Genomic DNA, 19,632 nt, shown 5'->3' with positions numbered 1-19,632 from the left:
TTGAATCATTTAAAGACGTGTGGCAGTAGCATTTTCAGCTTTATTTTTTCATAAATGCAGCTTTAGCAAGTTGTTTTTCATTGACTTTTATAAAATGCTATCCTAGTGAGTTTTTTGGTTTGAGCTGAGACCGTCTATGGGCATACTCCAATATTTTTGCATAATTGGGCTGTTAACAAATTGGTCATTTAGTCAAGTCACCTTTATTTATATAGCACTTTTTAAAAAGCAGATTGTTTCAAAGCAGCTTTACAGTGATAACAGGAACATAATTTTGGCTGTACAGCAGCTCTAGAAGAAAATAGCCTTAGCCCTACCAATGTTTCTGTATTAAGAACATCCAAATCTGTTAAATCACTGATGGGATATTGAAAAGAGTTGGTGTAAAATGCAGCCCCTCCTCATAAATAATTTCACAGCACAATGACTGCTTATATCTCTGTTCTTCCTCATTTTTTTTTATTTTATTTTTTTTATAGAAGTAACCTTAATAATTGTGGCCAAGAGTGTGACTGATGAAGGCTAATGAAATCTACCAGACATGGTGTGAAATCAGATTTGTACCTGGATGGCATTTCTATAAGCAGAACGCTGAAGATGGCACACTTCACCTTTTACCAGTAACAAACTGAAACCACAGATAACTGGCATTTTGTGAACTGCAAATTAAAGTAATTTCACTCAAATAAGGTTTTGTTTTTGTTGTTTTAATGATGTTTTTTTATGCAAGAATGGCTTTCATTTTAATTATGAGATTGTCAATGTAAAATACATACAGTAATTCATTTCTGGACAGGTGGTTTCCATACTGCTCCAAATACTGGAGAGTCGCTGAGTGTGTCTGTCTGACGGGAGCAGCACAAACCATACTGGCAACCCAGGGAGAGGGCAGCTGCCAATATTGATGTGCTGCTACTGTCAGGCACACTGAGGCATCAAGTGGTCCAAGGGAGGAAAGAGGACGAAGGGAACATACAAAATATATGCAGATTAATTCATAGCTTTAATGGTTATACTATCAGAGAGAGAAAAAAAGCAATGCCGATCTCCTAAAATACAGCCTAGCAAACAAAGGATGTGAATTCTCAGCTGTCAGAGAATAACTCCCTGAAGAGGCCACCCAAGCCACACCTGGTGATTCAGTCATGAATCATTTATTGTTTGTCTGGTCATTTGTAAAAATATCATTTGAGTTGGGAAAAAAAACTCTGCTTTGTCACATTTTTACTCATAAATCTGGAAGACAGTTTTAATAGCCTAATTCTAAATACAGTACAAAACAATACAGACAGCATTTCACACTACTTGTAATCAATAAGCTTACCTCTGATGCATTTATTTATGATATAAGCAGATCACTAGGTGTTTAATGCTGTCATGTTAATGGAGAAACTCCCAGGCTCCCAGTGACAGCACATCATAATTTGGAATTTGCCCTAAGAACTTACAAACCATGATGTGCTGCTACAGGGCATTCTGGGCTAAATAAAAAGATGACGACAGACTTCGATGGTCCTCACTAGGACAAGATTAGGGACAAAATTAATTGTTGAATGTCTTATGCATATTAAGCACCATGACTAAATTATTAAAAAATAATGACAGAACAAAATTCGATGAGAAACCAATGTGAACAGTTCACTTCTTTTGTTTCTGAAAAATGTAATAAAAAGTTGTGTGACAGCAAAGAGTGACAGCATTACTGCAATTTCTCTGGCACAGACAATCATGAGGAAGCTTGTGGTCACCCACATCTTTTTAATGCCAGTCTAATAATGCCCTTTGAGACTTAATAAGTGAGTTACTGTGCACACACTGTCCTAAAATGGATGTTGAGGATGAAGACAAAATGGAGGATAACAAAGGAGGGGAGATGAGGAGAAAAAACTAGCGCCTGTCAAAAAGGTTTTATTATCAGGGGAATAATCTACTGTGGGTAAAATTAAGCAAGTAAAAATTATAATTTATTATTATTATTTCTTTTCTTCAAAAAAATGCATCTCTAATGTTTAAACTTCTTGGGCCTGATATTGTGAAACAAGATTAAGTATCACTGTAATAAATCAAAGTATATCTAATAGCATTACACATACAGTAATATAACATTGAATATTTTAATTATCCGATCGTAATTGTTACATTAACTTAAAGAATTCCAGGGATTAAAAGTAAAATTTGTCCAAATGTAAATAGCAAATATAAGGACAGAAAGAAAAGAATGCTTGTACACTCCACAAGAATCATTTTCACAAAGACAAATATTTAGCAAAAGGGGGCAAGAATAGATTAACAAAAATTAAAAAGTAAAAATATATATAAAAAAGTAATAATTACAACTTTTGTAACTTTAAGTTCTGCAATATATCGAATAACATAGTAGATTTTAATTATGGAGAGCTAAAGAGAACGAGTAAGGTGAGAAAAAAGGGAGGAACATCTGATTTTTTAAAAAGTGTGACTTTGACACCACCTGATTAGTTTAAAGATGAATTATTGTATTGTTCATCTGTAAAAAGCCAGTGATGGTCAAAGCGGTGAGGGTATATGACAGATCGTTCGTTGTAGTGTGTAAAAGGTAAATGGCAGAAAGATCTTGGCCCATCACTACATTACATTTTTTATCATTATTTTTTTTTTTTTTTTTACTTGGCTTGTACATTTTTTTTAAAAACATTTTTAGGAAAAAGCTTACACCTACAACACTGGAACAACATAAATGTGGCATCAATTAAGTAGGAAAACCACAATAATAATCACTGTTTTACTGAAAAACTAATTTTATTTCTATTTTGCTCAAAACCAACCGACTGACAAAAGTTGAAAGGACTAAAAAAGTATTTGATATTTATAATCTCAACTGTTGTGGCAGAGAAAAAGAAACACCAAGTATTTTTGAAGGGCTTCAATTTTTTCTTTTAAGTACACCACACCCTATGTTGTGTGATGAAGTTCTAATGTCAGCAGAAAATCAAGGCCTAAATACAAAATAATTAATTCTGACTGTTGTAATATGCCAAAACATGATGTTTAATTTTTGCTTAAAGATATGAGACATCATCACAAAGTTAAAGTGCAGAAAAAAGAGGAAGTTTATCTATAGCAAAATGCAGGCTAAATTTGTGTTACACAAAAGCCAAACGTTCTTCAAAAACGCATGCTATTTAATGTTTTATATTATTATACTTTTAGTTCAATCAACCCTGACAAACACAGTTACATCTCATAAAGGGCAGCCTATTTAAGGTCTGAGTCAAATGATCACGTCAGCACAGTTGCAGAAGGCATTTGCTTCTGTCTACTTCTGCCCGTCGTTCATCGAGAGAGGGAGAGAAAGGGGGGTGGGGGGTGTTAGCAAAAGAGAGGGAGAGAGAGAAAATGAGAAAAGGATAGACAGCAATGGGTGGGAGAGGGAGACCTAAAAGAGAAGCTCACACATAGACACATACACACCCTGGCCTAACTTTGCTCACCCATTCAAACCAGGGGCCGTTTGGTTAAGCTTTGAAACGGACACAGGAAAGATTTCACTTACCCTCGATCCCCGTTCTCCAGCATGTTAGGCAACAGGGGAGAGGAAAAGGTGCCTGGTATTCCCAAAGTAACCCGCCGGACTCCCCTCTTCAAGTGTAGTCTGTCTCCTGCACCTGGGTAGGGAAAAAAAAAAAAGAAAAAAAAAGAGTAATTCCCCAACTTAATTCTATGAAGTAGTTTTTGTATTCAAAAAAGCTAAGCAAAGTACTTAAAAAAGACTTTTTCATTCTTTCAGAAAACTCGATTAAACTCACAAAGTAGTTTGCCCACTGCAAATATTTTAATTCTTCGCAAATCTACAGCTAAATCCACACTTAAAACAGTTTGTCTAGTTTCAAAAAAATTGTAGAAACAGAATTAAAAAGGAAAACAAACCCACACATGCACTTATCAATGGGAATCCCAAGTCTTAATTTCAGGTCAAAAATACACCCATTCGTCTGAGCTTGGGGCTCCCATTCCAGATTGGGGGGTGGGGTTCCAAGAGTCAAATAAGTGCCTAAACCTTTTGTCCACCAGCACCTATTTTCAGCCCTTAAACCCCTTTCTCTCCCTATTCACCTTCAGACCAGCAGTCCAGTGCAGTGTGCAGCCTCTGCTTAGCTGTAGCTAGTGAGGCTGCCTGAGGAACTTGGTAGGCATAAAAAGCAGGGGTTGTAGCCTTTTTCCCGGGGCATCAGTTTCTACAATTAAAATTAACATTTTCGGGGTACAGGAAAAATCTCCAAAAAAATCAGGGCACCGCCCTGGGGTCCCCTTAGAAGAGTGTGAAGTTTGAGGACAGTCGGCGCTACCGTTTCGGAGGAAAAAATTAATTTCTAGGGCTTAGTGTCTGGGGCGCGTCAGTGCTAGCAGCTCTCGCTTGCTTGATTTCTTGTAGCCTTGCCAAAGCATTCACACAGCCAACGGAGAGAAAGAGAGGGAGGGGGGGAACAAAAGAAGGAGAAGGCTCGGCTGCAAAGACGCACAGAAAGGGGGATATGAAACTAGGAAAAGTGTTATGCGTTCGTGGTGTTTTTTGCGTTACAATGCGGAAAAGCTTTCACCACAAACTCCAAACACGAGCGACCGCACAAGGGGTGTTTCGAGTCCAAACGCATTGTTCAAAAAGAAAAAAACAACAACGTGATTTTATATTCTCGCCATTAGTTCATTATCCATTGAAAAAAAAAAAAAAAAACACACACACACAAAAAAAACCAAAACACAAAAACAAAAAAGGAACAGCAAAAACAGATGTCAAGGGTTTGGAGTGCTCAAACTAAGCAAAGTTTTCATACTTTGATACTCTTTATACGACCGGATTTTAAGCAGGGTCTCTGTGGGTTTTCTGTGTAGTACAAGGCTAGCTACAAAGATTGGAGAATATGTTGATCTGGTTCTACAGATAGTTTTACTGAGTAGCACAACCATGGTCCAACGGTACACACAAACCACACACAAACCACACACACATAAATAGAGCCAGACAAGACAAAGGCCTCTGTGATTAAGTCAAAAAAGCAGAATTAAAAGGGAAATCAATATCCAGCCATCAATACATTTTCAGATGAATATATTGTTATGGAAAGTTCAATTAAAATATAACCTTACATTTCACAAGTTGTCTGAAAACAATATTAGCTTCATAATAATTTGATAATAACACACAGCTAAAGCAAAATAACACATTTCAATAAAATCATCATTATAAAATTCATTCAAATCAAACTGAAACAGCACATTTATATTGTATACTCTTGTGAAGATCATTTTTTGTTCAGTCCCTTGTCTTTTACCTTTTAATCCTACCAGTACCATCTCGTACAAACCTAAAACAAAAGCACTAAGCTTCAGGAACCACACACCAAAACAGGAAGACTAAAAATACCCCAACTAAAAACGTAAAAGGCAAGCACTAAAGATTTTTTTTTTTTTTTTGACATCTGCAAGTAAAGAGACTTTTTTTAATTAAACAATAAGAACAAAATCCTCACAATGCTACAAATAACTAATACAGCCTTTATGAAAATTATGAGAATAGTCTAAATAATATGACAATATGCAGTTAATGAGCATGTTTTTACCGAAACATTAAAAACTACTTATTTGAAACCTTTTTCTTTTTTCAAAACCAAACTGCCCATGCCATGCCCTGCCTCTCCCTTATATTACTTTCAGCAGATGTGTAGCAAATTCAAGAAATATTGTTAAATATGACATCCAGGAACAGGTGCAGAGCTTTCATGGCATACCCAAGACCACAACTTCACTCTATGCCATTTATTCATTTGCTCAGTAAATGGCAATGTAGTACATGCACACTACATACTTTTAGATATTCTAGAAAAAAATATTCAATATGACTAGAATCATTGGTCAGATCTTTTACAGCAAAATTCCAAATGTTAAAATTGTTCTTGAAGAAATTCTTGCAAGCCCAGAAAAAAAGGCAACAAGGAAACCTCTGTAATTAATACATTAACTATAAAGCAAAACCCATGCCAAAACTAAGAAAAAGCAACGTGTACTTTTATCACAAGGTTACAGGGTCATTGCAAAGACCGCAACATTCCTTTTAACAATAACTTTAACACTTTATGGCAACTTTTAAAACAGCACAGCAGTCACACATCATTCTGTGATATTACCACACATCTGTAATTTTAATTGCAAACTAATTGGTCTGACACTGACTGTAATTGGACTTTTTTTTTTAAACAAAAACGTAGACACACATAAATAAGTAAAGCACGACAATAGGTTGCGATATTACAATCTGGAATATTAATTTGCCTGGCATAACTACGAGAAACGCGATGAAATGATCAGAGAACGTAAGCGACATGATGATTGCACGTTTCAAAACAGCCGATTAGTCGGATATCGAGAAATTATTTGTATTGTGGGGCAAGTAATGAATTGTTTTGAAACTTGCATACTTGGAAACTTTTGATTCATCGCCTAGCAATTCTGTCGTGGTCTTGAATATGTCACCTCAAAGCGCTTCTTCAACTAGCCTACATTCGAAATACGTCGATATTATTTTGCCGCTGTCCGCAGAGTTCTTAGTTCGGTCACGCTGTGTCACCTTAAGATGTCATTTGACGAACCAACGTTCTGATGTTCGAAATTCGAATCACAAAGACCGAACAACTTCATTTAGCTGTCATTTTGATGTTAGACAATACGTTTTCATTCCTGTCTACACTGTTTCGATTGACGCTGTGAATGGGTCTAATGACCTAATCTCTTATTAGATGGAGCGAATTAAAAAAGGGGAAAGTAGTGCTTGAAGCTTGGTTGTGGGTGAGGGGACAGCTACAGAGGGGAGTGGTTCAGAACATTAGACGCACCGAGAAATCATTGTCTTTAAAAGCTAACATATGACAAAGACTTGAAGACGTTACTTTATTCGGTTTGCTTTATGGTGTTAATATAGTCAAAGCATCGTTTAGGTTGTAATATGTTGTTTGGACGTTATCCCGAGGGTTCCAACACGTTTTGGAGGTAGTCTGTTTAATTATACTAAGAAAGTATGTTTGTTTTGTTCAAAACACAAAGAAATGAGTGCCGAAACAGCTTACACTAAACAACAAATATAAAGTTAGCAACGTCTTTCTATAAAGTATACGCAATTTTTTGAAAGTACCATTACTTTGTATTCATTCTTTACTTTTCATTCATTTTTTTTTTAAAGAAAACTCGTAGTCAGTTAATAATACATGGTAAAAGGGACATATTTGCAAAAATATGTCGCTTACAAAAAAAATATATAATTATATAATTAAATAAAGGAGTAATAATTACATACCTTTTATGAAAATCCTCTTCCAGTTCCCAATATTTGTCAAAAAAATGTGTTAATGTAATAAAGAATCTTGAGAAAAGAATTCGAAAAAAAAAATCATAATGTAGCTGTTAGAAGTGTTCCAGTCACTGAGGCTCTGAAGTTTGAAAATGGCGCCAATGTTCCACTGCAGCAGCTCTACCACTGTGATGACACGGGACAGATAAAAAAATAAATATAAATTTTCCTCAGTGAAAAATATTTTTTTTCACAAACGGATTTATTGCACTTTGGTTAAAATAAGCGATTCTAGTTATCTCTTGTTGAATTGTTTGCTTCTATAATTTATAATTATTTTTTGATAATTTTTGATAACCGTCAGATCATGCCTTAGCCGCGGTGCAGGTCGGGAAGTGCCATAGCTGGTTTTCTTTTAAATTTCCAAACTACAGTCCTGAGTGGCCGCCATGTCGCCCCCTGTTGTATTATCTGTGTATTTTCTGAGCTTGCACCCTTACAGTCGACGTTAAGAGCTTTGTTTTTTTTTTGCCCCGTGACTCGAACACAAATTAACTTTACAAAGTATTTACTTGATATTTTTATACTAGATTCCCCAGTTTTTTATTTTTATTTTTTTATTTCTACCTCCCCCTGGCACCTCTTATTTATTCATTTATTTTGTATTTTTTCTCTCTGTTTTCTTGATTTATATATTATACAAACTTCATAATAATAAAGTCCAACACAAATGAAAAGACGAACTCCAGAGTTAACTGTTGAAGTTTTACTAAATTTTACAAATGTAGCAACATATTCTTACAAGAGTAGGCCTAGTACACAGAATCTGATACATAGGCCTAATGTCCAGGGCAGAGACAGAAACTTGTGGCAAAAACTTGTGGGGCCCAAAATAAATACATTTAAATAAATGATATATATGTTGATTTCTATTTCTTTATCTATGGCTAGTTATGAGTTTAGTATGCATTTGATTTGACATCATGCTGTCTTTTATATGGTAAGAAAATAAAAATAAAGGTATGAAATACCTTAATTAAAGTCAAATCCAGACAGCACATACTGCAACTGTCACTGGTCCAGCGTAAGTCTCCTTGCAACATGTCTGCTCTTATTGCAATAATAAATATCGGAGTTATGAATTATGACTAAATCAAAAATCTCAAAATGTAAAAAAAAAAATTAAAAAAATCTAAAACATCTATCCTTCAGTTCCACAGACAAGGCTTAAAGTAACAGTTCACCCAAAAATGAAATTTCTGTCATCATTTACTCACCCGTAGATTGTTCCAAACCGGTATAAATTTCTTTGTTCTGTTGAAAAACAAAGGAAGATATTTTGAAGAAAGTTTGTAACCCGGCCGCTTTGGGCCACCATTGACTACCATAGTATATTTTTTCCTACTATGGAAGTCAATGGTGGCCCAAAGCGGCCTGGTTACAAACTTTCTTCAAAATATCGTCTTTTGCATTTAGCAGTACAAAGAAACGTATACAGGTTTGGAATAACCTGAGGCTGAGAAAATGATGAAAGAATTTTCATTTTTGGGTGAACTATCCCTTTAAGCCTACACTCTCGGGTACAAAAGGTGAGTGCATATTAGTACCTTAGAGGTACATTCTGGTACCAAAAGTGTACATATTAATACCTAAATGGTACATATTAGAAACTTCTGAGAATGTAGTCCCAAACTAAAATGCATGTTTGAGCTGTTTTAACTGAAAGCAACTTGCACTGACATATCTTAAAATATGTCAGTGCCGTTTTTTGTCTCAAGATGAACACCAGTATTTTTCTTCTTAGGCATGTTAAAAAAAGCTATGTCCTAATTGAACTAAGACCTGGCTTAATCTAAACCCTGTTTGTGAAACCGGGCCTTAGATACTCAACATACATGATCTGTGCATCAGCACTATCACAAGTCATGACTGTATCATTGCATTATCATTTACTGCAAAAGCAAATTATAATCTGTGCTGAGATCTGAGCAGAAAGAGGTACATTTATTGCTGCAATGCTGATAAGGTATTTCATCTATAACAAGTATTCTTCCTCTAATACCATATATAAATGTTTACATTTAGACAGGCTATCCTTTGGTTCAGAAAATCTTGCAACAGGACAGTTGATCATTAACCAATGTAATACCAAGCAGTAATAACAGTCTATGAGGGCTGAGGTCTTCCGTGGATCATCTGTTTTTAACTTATTTTAGTAAGACGGAAGGACAAAGGGTAGTTTACTTGTGCCTTATACTGATGTACTCGTGTTCAGTGTACTTAGAAAGTACACAAAGCGAGGTTCCTGGTACAATACAATATGAAAAGGTGAGTAAAAATTAATAAAAAAGCTGGACTGACATTTTTTGACAACTATGGCAAAACTGAATGTCTGAATGTAAATATAACTTGTGAACAAGATGCCTAAACAAGAAGTTTATTCTACAACAAATTTAGATTCTTTACTCACACGAGGACAAGCAAATCTGAAATAGGGCTTAAATGATGTAGGCCTATAGCATCTTCAAAAGATCTCAAATTAAGACATAACAAGATCTCTAATTTGATTTTCTTTTTAAACAGGGCTCAAAAAATGTTTATTAGAACAGTTTAATTATTCACAACATGATATATTAATCTACGACAGCACTAAACATAGTTCCTGCACAAAATATTTCTACTCTTGAGGTATGCCAACAACTGCAAAAATAAGATAAACTATAAATGAGTGTATTACTCTATATATGTTTTTGCAATTTATATACACTAAATCAACATTTTTTCAATAACAAATTAACCCTCCAAACAATTAACAAGTAAAACAATCTGTTAGGGGTCTCGAAAAGACAAAACAACTACAAGATCCTCCACGTTTTATGTGAATGCACATGATTTTAACAAATACAATGAATATAACCAAACATTACAGTTCATTTCAAATGAATCCCATATGAAGGCTCACTTGTTGGTGTCCTATGCCGTCACATGTTTAGATTGTCATTCCTTAAGGCAGACCTCTGTATGCATTGTTTTCAGCTGTTGGCCCATTTTCCTTATGGTTCCGTGTCTCCTCAGCTTCATTCTCCTCTTCCTCTCCTTTTCCCAGCATTCTGAGTGGCCATAGCAGACCGTGCTGGGCATGTTCAGGTTTTTGACAGCAGGGCCCATTTTTCTCTTTGGTAAGGAAATAAAGCAGTGCATTCAGCCAGGCGTTGAATGAGGCCAGAGGCCGAGTGATTTTATAACAGATGGAAACCATGCGCATGGTGTGGCACTGTACCCTACTTGTCACTTTCAGGAGCAGGAAAATGGTGCGAGTGACATGGAAGGGAAAGAAGCAAAGGGCAAAGAGTAGAGTGATAGTAATTATGGTCTTGATGGACTTGCGACGCCTGTTCACGTAAGGCGAATGAGCCCCCAAGATGATTGACATGCCCTCTCCCCCTATCCCTGCGACGCTTTCACAGCCCGTCCCACTCCTGACTCTCTGAGGAGGAGGTTTAGAGTGCAGCGACCGAAATATAGTTAACACTACACGTGAGTAGCACCAGGCAATGATGCTAAATGGTGCAAAAAAACCCAAGAAATGAAGAGTGACACCGTAAGGGATGTAATCGTGGAACTCTCTATCAATGGCATCATCCCAGCAATTATTGAACACCTCCTCCCTCGTGCCCTTACCTTCACGTGGAAGATACTGCGTCTGTGCAAAGCGAAAAATTGGGCATGTTAGTGCAAAAACAGCAATCCACACCAAAACGCAAGTCCCCTTCACGGCTCGCTTGGTCTCCAAGGTGATGGTCTTCATGGGGTGACAGATGCCCAGGTAGCGGTGCACTGAGATACAAGTGAGAAAGAAGATGCTGCAGTAGAGGTTGAAGTAAAAGAGGAAGCGCACTAGGCGGCACATGAAGTCTCCGAACACCCAGTCGTCCCGCATGACGTAACTAGCCACCAGGAAAGGCAGGGATAAACCGTACATGAAGTCTGTCGTGGCCAGGTTCACCATGTAAATCAGCGATGCATTCCAGCGTCTGGTGCGTCGAAAGGAACGGTAAAGAACCACGAAGTTAAGGGTTATGCTGAAGACAAAGGTAAAGGAGTAGCAAATTGGCAGGAAGATGTACTTGTAGGACTCGTCAATATTGCAGGAGCCAGTAACTGAAGAATTAATTGAGGAAGAAAGCTGGGCGTCTGCCCCCTTCTCTGTTTCAAACAAAACAGTAGGCACTCTTGTCGTCATTGTTGGCTAGTTCTTATGAAGCGTCCTTGTTTCATCCTCCCATTCTTTGCTTCTGAAACCACCTCTATTCCAATAAGCAACTTTTTTGAATTTCCTGCGATCTCCTTCTCCTTCTTTAGTTTAACATCTATGAGAGATACATTACTGTTAGGATACACAATAAATGAAACAAATTGTCAAAACTTTTTGCAGATGTCATCCCACAAAAGCCTCCCACTTATTCTTTCTAGCCCTCCCCGCATCCCCCTTACTCTTTCACAACCCCTGGTACTGTTTGCGCATAGGTATATATGCTGCTGATTCAGACACTTTTCACTTCATTAACCCATCAAACAGTAACCACACTTCCCCTCAATGTCCTATTCTCTATCTTACCCGCCCCTCACCCTGTCCCTCACATTAGGACTCTCTACCCCCATTCCTCTTCCTCAAAACAAATATAAATGGATACATAATTGTTAGCTTTATAAACTTTTAGCATTTATCAAACTGCGCTTAGACTCCCTCTGGATCCATTTGCACATTAAAACATCTTTGGGAAGCTTGTCATGGCTATCCCTACCTCCTGGTAAAGTTAGCACACAGCTGACTGAGCCCACGGTGAATTGCATATTGCCTACCACTTCTCAGACATATAAGACGCTATGTCAATAAATGAGTGAGTACCTGAAGGTCACTAAATGACATTAAGGTAGTCTGCTTCGGCTAAATAAATAACAAGGTATTTACTTGGGGAATAAGACAACATCATAAACAGAGTAAACAACCCTTATTATATATCACATTACCTACATATTGCAAGAGTTCACTGCCTGCATATCTGTAATTAATAAGTTTTATATATATATATATATATATATATATATATATAGACATGCAAGGACAACAATAAACACCTGTTACATCTGGTTATGAGGTGTTAAAATATGTTCACTTACCTATTTAACAGAGCAATAAAGTCCTTTGTTTTGTTTTTGTTTTTTTAGAAAAATAAAGAATCTCAGTATAAATAAAATGCGAGGAGTACCTGACACTGAAAACAGTAAACAACTAATTTGACTATCAAGACAAATACAGAAGAGCAAATCGAAGAAGCATCATTGGCTCCGTCTAGTCATTCACCCCTGAAGTCTTTCCCTTTCACATCAGTTTCTCGAACTATTTTTACCATTCTCTCAATCCAACCCTCCTTGGTCATCTCTTGCTCCATGATATGTCCCTCCCTCTTTCTTCTTTCCTCTATTAGTGCTGAGCTGGCCTTTTGAGAATACAAACTCTGGCTAGGCAAAATACACACAGACACACACAACAGAAGAGCAATGATGTAACAAAACAATACACATATGCAATTTTAAAGAAATCCCTTTTATTCCACAAAATAATATTTAAGTATTTCACAAACAGTGACAACAACAATCCAGTTATGAGTTGCTTGGCAATGTATGTGCGCACGCATACTTAATAGCATTTAATGAGCCATGTCTTAACATGTGAGGCTTGGCATAATTGGCTTTGCCACTAAACAAATTAGAGTAATATGGAGCATGTCATGGTATATATTGTCTTTTGTTAAATACGTTGCTTTATCTGTTCGACCTAACAATTGTAAGAATGTAAACTGCAGTTTTAAATCCTCATCGGTGCCTTAAAAGTGTCATAAAAAAACTGGAATGAAAAACTATAAAAAACCTTTTGCAGTGATGATGGAGTGTTGTAGCTTTTCACAGTAAAGTCAATTAGTTCAGGCAGCTTATGGACAGTCTTGTAAACGAATGTCCCGTCATTATGCTCCTTAGAAGAAATACTTTTTTGGATTGTGCATCAGAGTGATGTCATATCTTGTACCTCCAGCAGCATCGCGTCCTGCTCTGTTCTCAGCTGGTCCCTTGTGAGAAGTCGACCCACCAGCTCTGAACTGAGGTCTAAATGCACACAAACATACACTTATTCATTTATTCACAACAGATGATAATATCATCACTGTAACATAATAGTTAAAGGGTTCTTTCACCCAAAAATGAAACTTCTGTCATTAATTACTCACCCTCATGTCGTTACACACACGTAAGACCATTGGAACAAAAATTAAGACCATTTTGATGAAATCCGAGAGGTATACGACTCGTTTATAGACAGCAATATAATCAGCACTTTCAAGAAAGGTTCTAAAGACATCTTTAAAACAGTCGACGTGACTGCAGTGGTTTAACCTTAACGTTATGAAGTGACGAGAAATAATAACTTTATTCAACAATATCTTCTCTTCTGTGTCATTCTCATATGTTGTTTACGTCCAGGTTCTATGTCAGAACGCCAACTCATTATTGGCCGGCTCCTGTGTCAGCATCACACGCTTGAGTCGTGCTGCTCATGTGGTCAGCTTTGACCAATACTGAGCCGGTGTTCGTACATAAACACGGAAGCCTTCCTTGTGCTTACTGCGTCACCTGCATAAGGATAATGACAGGGAATTGTTAAATAAAGTCATTATTTTTGTTTTGTTTTTGCATACAAAAAGTATTCTCGTCGCTTCATAATATTAAGGTTGAACCACTGCAGTCACGTCAACTGTTTTAACGATGTCTTTAGTACCTTTCTGGACCTTGAAAGTGTTGATTATATTGCGAGTCATATACCTCTCGGATTTCATCAAAAATATCTTAATTTGTGTTCCGAAGATTAACGAAGGTCTTACAGGTGTGGAACGACATGAGGGTGAGTAATTAATGACAGAAATAACATTTTTGGGTGAACTAACCCTTTAATGCTTTGGCTTACCATGAATGTCTTTGCTTAGTGAGGTCCTCAATCCTTTTAACTCCTTCAAGCTGAAATTCTTCAAGTCATTTCGCTCATAGCGCTTCCTTTCTCTGACAGCCTCACTGGGAGGTATAGTCTGTGATGGGGGTCAGTGGAGTGCAATTATGTCTTTGCATATCTACACAAAAGTTTAGGGTCGGTAAGATTTTTTAAAATGTTTTTGAAAGATTTGATCCAAAAATACAGTAAAACAGCAATATTGTATATATGATTACAATTTAAAATAACTGTTTTCTATTTTAATACATTTTAAAATTTTATTTACTCCAATGGCGTCTGAATTTTCAGCATTATTACTCCAGTCTTCAGTGTCACATGATCCTACAGAAATCATTCTGTTATGCTGATTTACTGCTCAAGAAGTATTTGTTATTATCATCAATGTTGAAAACAGTCGTGCTGCTTAAAATTTTTGGGGAAACCTGGATACAGTTTTCTGTAACAATGTAAAAGTTTGTTCAATTTAATGCATCCATGCTGAATAAAAATATGAATTTCTTTAAAGCAAAATCTTACTGACCCCAAACCTTTGAATGCTAGTGTACAGAACATTCCATTTATACATTATTAAATACTACATAACTATTTGAATAAAGGTGCTTTGTCAATTCAAATCCATAATAATGCAAAACACACATAAGACACTACACCACAAGTATGTGCTCTGTTCTAACCTGTTTTTGCTCCAATCTCAATTTGTGTCTGAGTAAACTCAGCGCAGCTCTGACATCATTCTTGAAACCTCTTGATTTGGTTTTCTTAGTCGATGCAGAGCTTGAACCACGCTCCTTCTCTAACCTCTGAATGCTGCCACCCTTACTGGACTGTTTTGCCACCTGAATAGGTAAAGAACATAACAAGTAATTATTTTTCTCGTCATTAAACAGACATGAACAAAATTGCACAGTATGTCTCCATCTCTATCCATTTGAGTGCTACACCCACTGAAGATGTTCACACTGTTCACATTATGTTGCCACCCACACCCAGCAACAGTGAAATAATATGCAGTGTGGCAAACTGGCAATTTATTTCACCTCTTTCTTTGCCTCTATTTCCTCTTCTTCCTCCTCACTTTCACTGTTATTGATGAAGCACAGCTGTAGATTCATCTGGCTCTGGAGCCTAGAATAATGAAGCATAGTTGCTAAAGATTTTACTCAAATTCAGAAGTGGCTGAGATTCATGAAATCTGTGTGACCTTGATGTCAGAGAAGTCAGACGACTGTTGCAATCGTCCTCCATGTCCTCATAGGTTTCTCTGTGACTGCTCAGCCCTCTGATTTCTGGCCAATCTACTGTCAGTCTGTCCAAGTCCTGCAGAAAAACATTTTAGTATAAATTCACAGTGGCTGTTACTGTAGTCAAATAATTAGATTGTAGCTCTTGTCAGTTCAAAACAATATGTGTCATCTGTTTTTCATCTTTTACAATTTAATGCAGATGACTCTTTTTACTTTCATTCAGACCTTTTCCCTCTGTCTCCGCTCTTCTTGTTGCTTCTCAAGTTCAGCAATACGAATGCTCAGATCTTCCCAGTGCATGATGGGTAAGCCCAGGTCATCTTCAGGATATCCCTCTTGCCATAATAAAGCTGCCCCTTCTGCATCCTCCTCTGTCTCATCGCTCTCTTTTTCATTTCCCCTCTCGCGCTCTTTTTCTTTTTCTCCATCCATTCCCGAGACCCCTAACAGAATGAGAGGAGCACAAGGCCTCTGAAGATCAAGTAGTCAATATATTTTTGGTTAAAAATGTTATTTCTATAACACCACATGTTTATGGAGAAGCTGCCCCTCATAGTTCTGTCAGAGAAACTGGCATCATCAGATCAAGACATTTATTCAACATTTAATGAACAAGTATATATGTTTATAGTCCTTTTTTAATTAGTGGAAAATAATACAAAAGCAGCTAGTATCTTTTTTCACTAATATTTATTCAATGAGACACTAGTACTTAGTATATACTAGCATTTATTCATTTGCTTCTAGTCCCAATAGTGACAAGAAATGGTAACACTTTATTTTACAGTGTCATTGTTACAAATGTTACATGCAGTTACTATAGTAATAACTATAAATTATGCATAGTTACATGCAACTAACCCTAAACCAAACCCTAATCCTAACTCTATGGTAAGTACATAGTTACTTAAAGGGTTAGTTCACCCAAAAATGAAAATAATGTCATTTATTACTCACCCTCATGCCGTTCCACACCCGTAAGACCTTCGTTCAGCTTTGGAACACAAATTAAGATATTTTAGTTGAAATCCGATGGCTCAGTGAGGCCTCCATAGGGAGCAATGACATTTCCTCTCTCAAGATCCATTAATGTACAAAAAACATATTTAAATCAGTTCATGTGAGTACAGTGGCTCAATATTAATATTATAAAGCGACGAGAATATTTTTGGAGCGCAAAAAAACTAAATAACGACTTATTTAGTGATGGCTGATTTCAAAACACTGCTTCATGAAGCTTCGGAGCATAATGAATCTTTTGTGTCGAATCAGCGGTTCGGAGCGCCAAAGTCACGTGATTTCAGCAGTTTGCCGGTTTGACACGCGATCTGAATCATGATTCGATACACTGATTCATTTATGATCCGAATCTTCCTGAAGCAGTGTTTTGAAATCAGCCAAATTGTTTTCTTGGTGCACCAAAAATATTCTCGTCACGTTATAATATTAATATTGAACCACTGTACTCACATGAACTGATTTAAGTATGTTTTTAGTACATTAATGGATCTTGAGAGAGGAAATGTCATTGCTGGCTATGGAGGCCTCACTGAGTCATCGAATTTCAACAAAAATATCTTAATTTGTGTTCTGAAGATTAACGAAGGTCTTACGGGTGTGGAACGGCATGAGGGTGAGTAATAAATGACATTATTTTTATTTTTGGGTGAACTAACCCTTTAATATTACTCAGTACTTAAATGTATATTTACAGTGTAACAAAGACACATTAAACTAAAGTGTAACCCAAGTAATTACTGTTAATTACAAGTTATATAGGGTTCTGTCACCCAGACTAGTATGTATTCAGATTATTTCTGGTACCATTTCCATTTTTTGTTTAGTATTTATTTATGAAGTTCTAGTATTTAGTCACTTAAATATTTAAAATAGTTACTATAGCTACACAGTTTTCTTAATTTTAATTAAACAAACAATAAATATTAGACAATAGTGTGTATTTCAGTTGTAACAAGTAACATTTTACTTGCTAAAACGGCTTGTCAAGCAACATCTGTGTTCTGTTTGTCTTTTACAGATTATAAACGGAACATTTTATCATTTTTTCCCTTGAAAAGTTACAGAACATGAGGAGCCATCTGACGTATTTCCTCAGAAACTGCAATATCCCAGAACATTCACTCTGAAAAATACTGACTAATATGGAAATTAGGTCATAAACACGAAAACATTTCCATATTCTATACATTGAGAATGGTTTAAAAGTCTTGCAATCTTGTAGCCTGGTGCTATCACGTTTGGCCACGTATTAAGCTGACATGATGTATCCTAAAATTGTGTATCGCTTAGTTTTTTAGAGGTATACTTACTTTTTTTGGTGGAATGTGTTTGCAAATTCTGTACTGCCGTCCAACAAATCAAAACTCATACATTTCCCTACTTTTCTTAGACTTTATAACTTGTTTTCCTCCGTGCTGACCCGTTACGCGCCCTCCTCGTCTTCGTTTATCCTTTTCACTCTTTTTCATCCATGGAGATTAATTTCTTCCTCTTTTCCGCTCCTTCGTATTTAGAAGGTTATATTATATAGAGTTTTTTCGTTTTTTCATTAGTTCGATCAATCCAACATTTTGTTCCTTAAAAATCCTCAACGCAGACATCAAAAACTAAAGGAATTTGGCGAGGTTTTGTTATGGGGAGAGAACGTGAAGGGAGGAGAATGAGCGAAGAGTAATAAAGTAACCACTTAAGGTGTCTAGTTTCAGTCATTTACAATCATGACGAAAGAATAGTCGATAATCTTTCAAATCATAGCATGCAATCTTCCTGATAAACAAATGTTTGTTTCCCATGTCTGTTTTTTAAGACGAAAAGAAAACTGTTTGGGGTTGGGTGTCAAATGTCAGCAAGTCTAAGCGTGCTTAATTTGTGACAGCAGACATCGGTGAACTGCTGTGTTTGATTGTATTTACTCAACATTTCGATAAGTTGACGACAAAACATTCTTTAAAAAACTTCATATTTCACGAAAGAAAAACATTTAAATCCTCAAAATAATGAACAGTTGCTGTTTGCCGTTTAACTGTATAAACCAAGTAAAGAATGACTGGAATGGAGGTGGATTGTTGCGAACAGACAGTATTTTTAACGAAGTGCTAAAAGTTTGTTTCAAACTCTTTATGACGTTGCACCAAAGAGTTTAGAACCCAAGAGGCGACACTTTGATACTTTTTGGGCAACAGTCACTAGGTGGCGCTCCGGTAGCGCGGCCGCCATTATGGGGTGAAAATAGGCCTACTAACTGGACTATAGAATCCTTCACATCTTACACACCCAAAATCTTACGAATTTCACTGCCAAATCAGAAGCGCAAAAGAACATTTTTCAAATGAAATCATCAGTAAATTTATGGCTCCTACAGTAAATGTTGTATTGTCTTATATATGTTTTATTTTACCAGTTGTGGACCATTCAACCATCTGAGGTAACGTAGTTAGCCTACTTTATTGAGTATTTCAATTTTATGCAACTTTACACATTTGTTAATAGCAAATTGATAATTAATAAATTTAAGATCAACATGTTTGCAGCGAACAATATATTTCAGACCTAGTGGAGTAATAGTAATAATACTCCACTAGGTCTGAATTGAAATATATTGTAAGTTTTAATGGATCACGCTACAAACATAATGATCTTATAATAAATGATGCATTGCTGTGTCCGTTATCGCATAATTCACACTTTTGGACACTTTTGCTTCAATGGACATTAGACAAAACTGCAAAATCAAGCTGTTATATTCATGTATTTATTGTCCAACATTCCCAATTTTTCTGATGCATGTCCTTAATTTAATTTCATATGTTGGTATTAATTCAGTGTTTAAGCCTTTTAAAGAATTTTAACCCAAACTGACTGGGTTTCTAGAGAGCAAGGTTTTGTGAAAAAGTGGAATTCTTAAACACAAAGTCTGTAAAATAAACTGTAAAAAGGATTTGATCATCATTAGTGATAGTATTTTCTGTGTTTTCATCATTCAGGTT

General features: G+C 36.3%; 2 protein-coding genes and 1 long non-coding RNA gene across 7 annotated transcripts; all 3 read right to left on the bottom strand.

Annotated features, from left to right (window-relative positions):
• Positions 1-691: 691 nt before the first annotated feature.
• On the bottom strand, positions 692-8,564 carry LOC125264598. Its single transcript, XR_007184103.1, has 2 exons — positions 7,325-8,564; positions 692-3,644 (listed from the first exon to the last, which is right to left on the bottom strand). It is a non-coding gene; the product is annotated as an uncharacterized LOC125264598 (long non-coding RNA).
• A 1,313-nt stretch (positions 8,565-9,877) lies between these two features.
• Positions 9,878-11,561, bottom strand: si:dkey-6n21.13 (P2Y purinoceptor 3). The gene has a single exon (XM_048184045.1). The coding sequence runs from the start codon at positions 11,559-11,561 to the stop codon at positions 10,323-10,325; it is 1,239 nt and encodes a 412-aa protein (XP_048040002.1). The 3' UTR covers positions 9,878-10,322.
• si:dkey-6n21.12 (schwannomin-interacting protein 1) lies at positions 11,551-18,723 on the bottom strand. Of its 5 annotated transcripts, none has more exons than XM_048184049.1 (9): positions 17,956-18,718; positions 15,851-16,068; positions 15,583-15,698; positions 15,419-15,506; positions 15,056-15,217; positions 14,340-14,457; positions 13,407-13,483; positions 12,730-12,837; positions 11,551-11,688 (listed from the first exon to the last, which is right to left on the bottom strand). In XM_048184049.1, exons 2-9 carry the CDS (start codon positions 16,055-16,057, stop codon positions 11,677-11,679), a joined length of 888 nt encoding a protein of 295 aa, XP_048040006.1. In that variant the 5' UTR covers positions 16,058-16,068; positions 17,956-18,718; the 3' UTR covers positions 11,551-11,676. The 5 variants fall into 5 exon arrangements, with proteins under 5 accessions (XP_048040006.1, XP_048040007.1, XP_048040005.1 ...); XM_048184050.1 differs by having other exon boundaries at positions 12,730-12,841; positions 17,956-18,717; XM_048184048.1 differs by lacking the exon at positions 11,551-11,688 and having other exon boundaries at positions 12,505-12,837; positions 15,851-16,096; positions 17,956-18,723.
• Between the last annotated feature and the right edge of the window lie 909 nt (positions 18,724-19,632).

This window comes from Megalobrama amblycephala, linkage group LG3 (genome assembly GCF_018812025.1).
Source record: "Megalobrama amblycephala isolate DHTTF-2021 linkage group LG3, ASM1881202v1, whole genome shotgun sequence".
Taxonomy (NCBI): domain Eukaryota; kingdom Metazoa; phylum Chordata; class Actinopteri; order Cypriniformes; family Xenocyprididae; genus Megalobrama; species Megalobrama amblycephala.
Note: the sequence above shows the minus strand (reverse complement) of the source record. Positions and strands in the feature narration are given on the sequence as shown.

What these genes read in the sequence shown, in the direction of transcription:
- si:dkey-6n21.12 (XM_048184048.1), bottom strand. Translation starts at nt 16,057, where the DNA reads ATGGATGGAGAAAAAGAAAAAGAGCGCGAGAGGGGAAATGAAAAAGAG. An exon ending in AAATAGAGGCAAAGAAAGAG is followed by an intron (nt 15,218 to 15,418) that starts GTGAAATAAATT and finishes TTACCTATTCAG; the next exon opens with GTGGCAAAACAGTCCAGTAA. An exon ending in AGGACGCGATGCTGCTGGAG is followed by an intron (nt 12,838 to 13,406) that starts GTACAAGATATG and finishes TTGCCTAGCCAG; the next exon opens with AGTTTGTATTCTCAAAAGGC.
- si:dkey-6n21.13 (XM_048184045.1), bottom strand. Translation starts at nt 11,561, where the DNA reads ATGACGACAAGAGTGCCTACTGTTTTGTTTGAAACAGAGAAGGGGGCA.